The sequence below is a fragment of the Strongylocentrotus purpuratus genome, unplaced genomic scaffold, assembly GCF_000002235.5.
Source record: "Strongylocentrotus purpuratus isolate Spur 01 unplaced genomic scaffold, Spur_5.0 spur5_contig_858, whole genome shotgun sequence".
In the NCBI taxonomy this organism is placed as follows: Eukaryota; Metazoa; Echinodermata; class Echinoidea; order Camarodonta; family Strongylocentrotidae; genus Strongylocentrotus; species Strongylocentrotus purpuratus.
In genome coordinates this window covers 2,658,510-2,669,233 of record NW_022145566.1, presented here as the reverse complement: position 1 = coordinate 2,669,233, position 10,724 = coordinate 2,658,510, and the positions used below count along the sequence as shown (strand labels likewise).

The window sequence follows — 10,724 nt, the reverse complement described above, 5'->3', positions numbered from 1 at the left end:
GATTTCCGGGATTTGCAATTGATTGCAACTTTCTTGCAACGCTCCATAAGTGTTGCATGTCTCTAATGCATCACATTGGAATACGATGAATAAAGCATAGGGTAGGCTTACCACAGTAATTTATCAAGCAATTTATATATTCACCTATAATTCATATTCACAAATTCACAAAAAATATTTCAAGAATTTCTCAGTCTAGGCCTAGAAACGTTTGTTTTAACCCTATCCTATAATTTATCGTCCACCATTTACAGTTCAAAAGTGATGAGTGAGCGAACAGAAAGGCAAACGATGAATTCCCCAGTGTTAAACAAAACAAAAGCGACAGTATAAATGGTGTATATGTGTTTGTTGTGTGCAAGTAAAAACAAGTAGAAAAACTAAGAGAGGTAGCACAAATGTTGCAAGTTATTATGCATATACATCCATTTATCATTCATATATATTTCAAGAATTTCTCTGCCCAAATTATTTTGTAATACCATATCCCCCTTCCAACCCCCCCCCCCCTCCAACACACACATAATTCCCTCAAAGTACACAGTTTCCATATGCATACGATTGATGCAGATGAAACGTGTGAAACAAATATGGAGCAGGTAGAGAGGCTTCCAATGATTTAATTGAAGAAAACAATTAAGATTACCTCATGTGTGTATGATGAATCAACAATGTTGTAGATGATGATTGCATTTTTGCTGCACATGAAGACCCTTTCAATTGCAATTTGTGATAAACAGTAAATATAGCATTCTGTTGAATGACACATTTGCAAAAGGTTACACTTACATATCATGACCATAAACATATTGATACTCGAGATATGACATATGTTTCCATTTAATGATTCTTTGAAAATGAATGCCCTACAGACTCATAAGAACCACAACTGAAGACAGATTTACTCTATAAATATAGTGAATACCTTAGAAAGTTATCGGGCATTTAGGTTTTTATCTTGCATAACATAAAATATATATAACAAATTCCAAGGAAAATAAATATTTATTTCTTTATATTTTTTTAATTACAACTTTTAACAATTTGTATTTCCAGTAAAGACAAAAATACGAACAAATAAATAACAGTGGTCCCACAATCATTACAGCATTAGCATGAAACTTGCGTGATACATGAATGAATTAATGTGATGAAAATTATTACATAATATCGAATTAAATGAATGGTGCATCTACTATGAGTAGAAATAAAATGGCTTATATTGCACCTGCCTCATGTATTTATTAGGAGGGGAAGCTAATTGCTTAATGTAAATAACTAACAAAATATTGCTTCCTCTTGCTGAAAGATATTAATAAATCAAATTGAAGCAAATATTTTGCTTGTCTTTTTGTTGATGCCTCTTCCCTTGGCAATACACTTTGATAATTAATAAAGGCCAGTAAAAACTGTGTATGCATATGTACCTAAGCTAACTGCATTATAAAACTTTCAAAGTTGTGCTGCATGATGAGAGAAGGCATGTTCTTATTATTGGAAGGCCAAGATAATTGTTTTATCAAAACCTCGATACCTGTGAGAAGACAAAAGGTATGATCAGATTACAAGTCGATAAAGCTTATCAAAAATAATAATCAAAGGATGTCCGTAACAGCTGATCCTTGTTGATAGGTTGTTTACCTAATTTGCATATTATGCAATATCCTCAACCCTGCGTTCGTGACCTTTTCACCTGGTCATGAAGCTCATGTGCTTACATCATTTCTAGAAAAGGATATGATATCAGAGGGATAACAAACAAGCGAAGTCGATATTCGAAAGAAAGTGATAAGAATTATTTTTCCTTGATGAATATACTTAAAACTTATATATGTGTGGCTTTTTATTTATTTATATTTTTAAAGACAACTATTTAAAGTATAAACAACATATTTGAGCTACATGATCTGCTGATCAATTAATTACTGGACTTGTTCACCCCTATTCTAAATGGAAGGGACCACTTCTGTCATTGTTTTGGTTCGTTCGGCAAAGTTCGGGTTTCTGCGAGTTGCTGTGGGCGGCCAGTTGTGGAAATCAGCTGTGTTTTCATTAAAAATAACAACCCAGAATTGGCCTTTTCCAAGATGTCTTCGCCACCACCTAATAAGAAAAGAATAGATGCAGACATAATTAAGTTGTATCCTTTTGAATATAAGTAATTATATTATTTTTCGTCCATTTTTTAGAAGATGTTATGTGACTATCGTTACTACTCGCACCAGCAACGTAGGCAGTGCAGTGCAGAGAGGTCTTCTCATTTGGATTCTGTTGAGTTGAATGTGTGTACACGTATTGTGTTGTGAACACCAAATAAAGCCTTCTTTAGGCCATCGACCAGAAAAGAACTTGTACATTGCATGTTGCGAGTGTGGTGAAGAATTCGGTGATTAGTAGTCACAGCTGTATTCTTTGCATGTGCATGTAGAATGATAAATCAAACTGATATTTATTAAATATTTCATGTTATTATTATTAGATCTAGATCTAGATCTAGACCTAAATGCCAAACTAGTTTTTACCACTTAATATTAAAATTAGAAGAGGAATGTGAAATACAATATAAAATATATATTCAGTAGGGGCGTAGCCCTAAGAGCTTGGTGATAATGTTTTTATGATATTGATATCACCAAGCCTTAACTGGCTCTCATAGACGTGCGCGGAGAGGCAGGTAAACAAACCCTATAATTTAATGCGTCCGAAATTGCCCTTTCCCGCACCCAACGAATATTAGACAGTGGCCTTAACGTTAGACAGAAATAACCATCTGATTTGGGTCATTTCTTTAATAAAACTGACATTTGTTGTCATTCCCCAATACAGATGGTAACCCAGAGATCTCGTACCGTGGGGGTGGCTATGAACATCTTTTCGTTCACGACATTTTCTTCCCGATTTTCTTTATTTAGATCTAATTTTCTGATTTCTAAATCAGATGTAAATTAGGTCGGTCTATATATCTCCTAATTACAGTTTTCAAAATTTGCTAACCTATCATTCATAGAATGTGAAATTTTCGGACTTACTTATATGAATTATCCAATTTGTATCTTTGAACTGTGAAACAGTACGTTCATGCGCGTTCATGCACTCGAACATAGAGCTATATGACCCGGCGGCCGATATATATTTCTGGGTCAATTCCTACCAAAACATAGCCAATGGCCAATCAGAGCACTCGTTTCGTGGGAGTTCGTTGGTCAAGCCGGGCTGACTCGTACGCAGCTACGGTAGTTATTGGACATTCGAAAAGAAAAAATGAATATTCATCAACTAAAACCAGGACGGATAATGTTGACGACGAGACTTTCTCGGATTAATCATTAATTTAGGATCTAAATGAGCAAGCTATCATAAGTCAAATAAGCTATATATATGTTATTTTTAATTTTTATTATGATTGCAGCAGTTATGAGGATGTAAAGAGTGAAAATCTCGTTGCATATCTCATTCATCGCGGTCCGGCCGAACCGAACCATTTGTTCTGTACAGTCCCGTACTTCAGTCTCTATAATCGGAGGTCTAGTGGAGCCAGACGTAGTCTCAGTGGAACAACCGACGATTAGAGAGACTGAAGCTTTCGGTCTACCTTAACGTTTGCTATGCCGCTCCTACTCCTAATGACCTACGGCAATTAAAAATCAGAGATGAAAATAACGGAATATTAGCAAATATCTTACCAGAGCAAAATATAGCTTGGCTTAGTTACTTTCTACAAGAGCGTGTGACTTTACGATCTGTGATACAATGGTGTTAACCTCTGACATGTGTTGACGGCACTTCCGTAAAGTGTGCTGCTTCTGTAAAATGTGCTGTATCATAGGAATTGCATTCATATTTTTTCTTCGGCCCTCTGCAGGTTTCGGGTTCCCAATCCGCGCGCTGGCAATGTGAAAAACAGATCCCGCATAATAAAATACCCCCAGCTCACCGTAATGTAACATCATGTAAAATGCATCAAGAAAATCATTGCAAAACCCGTTTTTTGCATTGCCAACTCGCGAATCAGAAATCAGAATCGTCAGCGAAAATGCGGAAGATCCTTATTTTTGCGGACACTTCTGTCCATGTTTACGAAGACGATCTTCATTTGTGCCGACGATCCTTATTCTCGGACCAGTGTACATCATCATTTATTAAAGTCAGCACTTTCTTTCTTACGACGGGCTACTGACCATGACTTTCCCTCATCTACTCTGTGGTTTACAATGTATGGTATTGCATGATTATTATTCCAAAATAATTGTTTTATGCAACTAAATTTCTCCCACTGCACCTCTAGAGATGTTTTCCTGCACCCCAGGTGCCCTGGCATCCTGGTAATAAAACGCTGGTCTAGACTATGAATCAAAACATGTTAAGCCCGAGTCGGTACAACCGTTCACACCGAATCCCGACTGTCGCCATCGGGTCCTGGATTTCACTTTTTGGAAATCTATGCTCCGATAAAAATAGTGAAATATATAAGAAATTGCAGTATTGCACACCACAGACATTTATCCACATTAAAACTCTTTAGTTCTTCATTTTTTCTAATTTGTATTTCATATTCTAGCCCATCCTAAATCAATCCGAACTGCTGATATAAAAAATGGGTTGCACAGAAATTCGCTGTTTGCAAGCATGGGGTGTTGTTGCCAGCACAGCTAGTAAGTTAGTTCGCGGGGTGTGCAGCGTGAAGTGCATGCTTGAGAACAAACGGCAGTTAATGCAGGGGGCAGACATTTCCGCTCACAAAGGAAGTGAAACGGGAGGTCACGTATCCATGTGACCGAAGGGGGTTATGTCTGCGCTTTGGACGCCCAGGTAGCTCGCTCAAAAAAGCTTTGCTGCAATGCACGCTCACGCAGTGCGGACTTTGGACTCGCTGTGGCAAATTCTCGGAACTATGTATTTGCCAGCCAAGGCTTGTACAAGTATTCATTTTATTTTTAAAAATTCTTTGCCTTTCGTACGCACAAAAAACATTTACAATAATGATGTAAATTTTCATGCTAGAATAGGTAGCATACTTTTAATGTAAAAAAGACAAAAATAATAGGACTGAATCGACAATGTTGTAGCCTTGAGGGCTAGGTGATAATATAAAATATGATATTAATATCACCTAGCATTGACTGGCACCCATACCCCTGCCTGAAGAGGCAGGTAAACAAAACCTAAAAATGCGTCCAAAATCACCTCTTCCCTCACCAGACTACCATTGCACAATGGCTTTGGGGTTTATACCGCTTGTCTTTCAATTGGAAAATAGTACCCTTTTTTTTACTCGGGCAGAAAAATCTATCCCTTCAGATTTTGCCCAATGTACAAAACCTTCATTTCTTCCACTTGTTTAGGTTTTATGCTTGAATGATTCCTAAGCAAAGTATCACCATAAGTACAGACCTTTCAGTTAGTGTATCTCTAATCCTTATCCAGTAATCCCTTGTTATCACTGGAATTGTAATTACAGTAATTTAATGCCAGTTGTGTACCAGCTGTGCAAATGGCTTTAATGGATGTTTTAGCTCATGTGTACAGTATGTACATGTAGAGAACAATTATTTGAATGAGCAACAAGATTTCATGAAAACATGTGTATACATAATTATATGCGCAATTTGGCATAGAAACGTGACTTCCCAATATATTTTTACCGTCTTCGAAAAACCCCAACGCATAGAAACTACAAGTTGTGATTGGTGTTAAAAAAAACTGTGATAGTGTCTACGTCCATGTAAATGTACACTTATCTCTTTGGTCTTAATTTTGAGATGAGAATCAATCTACAGGCATCTGCCTCCAATATCATGATAACTAGTCTCCTGTGTATGAAGCATTTGTATCCATCATGCAGCTGGCTGTCCTAGCCCACCTAAATTGAAACCCAGGATGTAGATACATGTGCATGTAGGCTACCATTTTTAGCATTCACAATTACATTCAGTGAATACACCTTCTTACCACGTACTAAACGTACCCTATTACATGTACTACGCCTGGGTCAAGAGTGGTAAGTTTAGGCTTAAAAAGGACATAAGAGCCATGCAGGAGCTCCAAGTCACTACCTTTGCACTTCCAGTGAAATGTAAGAACCTTTAGAAGACAATGGCCAATGATAGGATTATACTTGTACTTGCTTTGGGCTTGGGTATGTGCACATTTGTGATATTGGGATTTTACAGATGCACATCAATCAAATAGTGTTGATCTACATACATTTGTATAGGTGTCGTGGTCTATTAATGGATACGTTGTTGGACTGTAGATCACATGGCTTCAAGTCTTTTCATGGCACTAATGTCCTTTGGTAAGACATTAATCTACATTTGCCACTCAACACCCAGGTATGAAATTGGTACCAGTTAGTTGGAAGGAATTCCTTGGATGCTGTGAGCAACAAAGTCGTTAGAGTAGCAGATCAGGGATGATATTGGTGCGCCTTGAGCACCTTGCATAATGGATGTACAACACTATAGAAAATCATATTATTATTATTATTATTGTTATTAATGATGTTATAATAGGGTAACCAACTTCTAAAGTCACCATGTGGAAGACGCATCTTAGTTTTGAAGTTTTTGACAAAGACACAGCTTTTTGTACCAGTGGTAGATCAGGTGGTACATGTACCGATACCTCATACCAACTTACATCATGCTTACAATGTTTGTATCGTAGTTAAATTTAGTCCAGATATTTCCGCTCTTGGATTTCCCAATTAACTACCGGTAGAATCAAACATTTCTGTGACAGTGTTTCTTGTCAATAACGAGATTTGAGAGTCATACTGTGGCACGTGGCTAGAACAGAGGAGCAGAGGGTCACACAATCGTTCTCTCAGTTTGTGTTGATTAAAAGGTCAACCTTTCACCAAGCTCTAGGGCTTAGTATAGAGTTGTGTTTGTATGCTAGATGTTTGATTCTGCAATTCTTTTGGTTGTTTTTCATAAATTATGATGCTAAAGTGCTCTCTGTTGCTCTCTAAGCCTCGATCTCTTTATCACTTTTTGGGGGGTAGTTTGTGATCGATCATCTTTAAAAATATTTGTGGTATTACAACTTTTTCAAAGCCAAGATGACATTCAAGATGACATTCAAGATATTTTCATTTATTGTATGCTGGATTGATAAATCAAAAAATGTACATTGTACGTCTTTAATTGGCCAATCGTGCTCATGCAGACATCAGAATTTAAACCAATTCCAGATTTTTTGAAAAATTAGTCCTATGTAAGATTATTTATATACTCAATCGGATCTGCAAAACCTTATATGAAATAGAGTATTGTTAGTGACTATCTTACGGGCAGAAAAGTTGTCACATGGTACTATTATTTTGTCTAATGTTTGCAAGAGCCCGCAATATGTATGACTTTTTGAACAGTAAAAAGTGTAGCTAAGGTGAATTAAAAAATAGCTTGAGATAATACTGTAGCTACTTTTAAATTTTGCAAGTGGTTGAGACCTGTAAAATTACGTTAAAAGTTAAGAGTTTCTTGTTTTTGCCAAAACTTGAGCCAGTTTCCTATTGCAAATGTGAAATAGCTGGATAATTACATCATCACTCTTAATTTGTGGGCTATGTAATGACCAGGCTAAATTAGATGCAAGAAATTATTGTCCATTTTGATTTTAGGGACTAATGAATGTATGTATGCACCTTGATTGATAACTTGATTATGCATTTAGAAGGCATACAAAGTGGTTTTTTAAGCAAATGCTGTTGGGATCCATTTAACGGTAGTCAAGTGCATATTGATACTTCTGGAAAACACTAACATTCTAGAGTATAAAGCTCTATTAGCACCACTTGGTATATATGTCAGTCTAATATATTGGGACATGCTTTATTTTTCAGGTATGTACATGTACATGTAAGCTCTGCCAATGAAATATATCGGACAGCAAATATCATTTTACATATTAGGTATTGAAACAAATGTAAAAAGTAAGAAAATGCCATACATTGTTGTTATGTTATCTTAATATCTTTCCCAGCATTCATTAGTTATATATGGACAATGTTCAACCCAGCAGACACAAACACCGGAGGAAACTATTTTTAATGTGATGATTCTGCAAATTGGTGCTAAATATGCACGTTTGGAAGGAAGATATAAATAGTTTTGTGTGCCATTGATCCTAGTAAACAGGGCATGAATTTGAAAATATATCAAATTTGCCATTCTTGACTGTTATCAACAGAACAATGATACACATCAGTCAAGTACCAGTTTCATGAAATGTGCACAATGTTTCCTGATTGTTATTCAAATTGAGCAGATGAAAAACAGATAAGTGGAATTGCGAATATTACAGAATGCAAGTTGGAAATTGACAAAATTGGAAACAATTGACCACCATGCAGTTTATCTTTGCACTTTGAGACCTGTACAATCAGAGCCCTTCACGTTCCTATAAAATTAGAGCTCACTATTGGCACTGTGCATGTTATATGATTGTCATATTTTAAAGTGCATCCATTATATTAACACACAGAACAGATTTATTGCGAAATGCAAGCAGCTGGGGGATTTATCACCCATTCCATATTGTTCAGCATAGGCAAGCAATTTCTTTGACTCCAGTCGCATATCATGTTTCATAGAAGAATTCCCAATGCCTATTTTAGGTGTGCTAGCAATCATTTTTTTAAAACTGTGTGGTTGCATGAAATGACAATACCAGTAGGCCCATTTACACAGCCCAAACACCATTTTGAAAAATCATTGATTGTTTTTTTTAATAATAATAATAATAATAGCTAGTTCTTATATAGCGCTTTTCAGGACCGAAGGCCCTCTCAAAGCGCTTTACAGATATACAGTATATATTATTACCCCGGTCATAGGATTCAGGCTTACCCGCACACAATGTATGCACATTCTCCACTCCCTGGGGAGCATTCCAGCCAGGCATCTTTTTTACAAGCGCACACTTGCTTAGAATCTAACCACATTAGCTTTCGCATCCTACCGGGTACCCATTTTAACACCTGGGTGGAGAGTGGCAAATGTAGATCACTACCATTTACACTACTGGAAAAATAAAATAACACAATAAAAGTCTGCTCATAAAGGCTTTTTGGTGAGTAGTGCGCATGCACCACTTTTCAGTGCTCTGCATGCGTTTGCCTAGCCTTTAAACAAGGCCACTTGTCTGATAGACGCCGAGCGACTAAAACGAGACTAATCGCGAAAACCTGAGTGAACGAGAGAGCGAGAAGCCCTTCCAAGTAGCTTATGTTAACCATTGTTTCCTACTGGAAAGCGTCCAATCAGCGAGCGTATCCTCGCACGACGTCAGCATATAGTATCCATCACACACACAGACACACACACACACACACACACTCACACAGTAAACTCTATGTAGTACGAACATGGACCTACTATGAACTATTACGTACGTGCTAAGACCACTGACCTCTACATGGAACGAATCACGAACGAAGCCAACTGGGAGATTGCCGTTATGATTGGTCAATAAATCCAAAGTACCGGTAGGCGTATTGGCATGCTAATATGTGTCTATGAATAATTCATGCAGAGCAGTGAAACCTACTTTCCAAAAGGCCTCGTGACATTCGTCACTCGGTCGCGCGTTCACTCCGGGTATCTAGACTCATCTCAGCCGCTTAGCCAGAGTCACGAGGCCTTGTCAAAAGGCTAGCGTTTGCCCGGAAGCAAGGAGAGTCACGTGAGCAAAAAAAAAATCAGTATTTTACAGAAGTTTACATTTACACTGCAAAAATTGGTGAAACTACATGTAAGACAGGCGTTTACAAAAAACATACTCCAGAGGTGGCTTTCTAGATATAAATTTTGAGTGTGTTTGCTGGTAGTTGCATACAAAGCATCGAAATGTGAGAAAAATTAATGATTCCTTTTGTTGTAGTGTAACTGCAGCTACTACCATATTCTGCGAGGAAACCTGTGGCACAAATATTAATTACCGTAGTCTAGTGGGAATTTTTGTTAATTTTTTTTTAAACATTATTGTAAAAAGTTCTTTAATTTTCACATTACCATATACACAAGCATGTAATGTACAGTCATCCATAATCTCTATGGTTAGTCCATGGTAAAACTTAATATCCAATAAGTTTCTTGTGTGAAGTATTTTAGGACTCGAGAGGAAGTGGTGCATAATACCTGTGTGACTGTGTAACCTTGGTGATCTATTTTCAGCTCTTAAGATCAGCTAACTCAACTTTTATAGCACAACATTGATAAATGTTGATGTTTTCTTACCTGTTAATTTTACGTTCATTCTTCATCCCAAATGTGAACTGCTCCAAAATAAATGTCCTCCAGGGATAGAGTATTTTCCTTATAGAGCACTTTTATCAAATGAAAAAAGGACACCACGTCGTAGCGTGAGAGCTAAAGAGAGCTAAAAGAATTTTATCTGGCATTTTTTTTACGAGGAAGTACTATTAGGTTTGGGTCCCATTGGTAAATTTTTAAACATTATCATAAAAATCTTAACCTGAATCGCACCCTTTTAACCAGAAAAAAAATAGATTAACTGTAAAGTGCACTTACTGTATCGTGAAAATATAGTAATTGAAAGAAGTGCAGATAATGCCTCTTCCTGAAGTCTTTAGTTCTCTGCCATGAGGCAAGATATAAATGCACAAATAGTGAAATTTAAATGGCATACATAAGAGCACTTATCAGAATGATACCATTATATCACAATTAATTTCAGTGGTAGTTGTCATGAAATACATT

At 36.8% G+C, this 10,724-nt stretch overlaps 1 protein-coding gene across 1 annotated transcript in view; it reads left to right on the top strand.

The window, feature by feature from the left end:
* The first annotated feature begins 1,973 nt into the window (after positions 1-1,973).
* The window catches only part of LOC578542 (ubiquitin-conjugating enzyme E2 H), a 30,001-nt gene continuing 21,250 nt past the window's right edge, over positions 1,974-10,724 (top strand). The window contains exon 1 of the mRNA XM_778705.5: positions 1,974-2,140. Coding sequence (XP_783798.2) covers positions 2,088-2,140 — 53 coding nt within the window. The 5' untranslated portion in view covers positions 1,974-2,087. The remainder of the gene's footprint in view (positions 2,141-10,724) is intronic.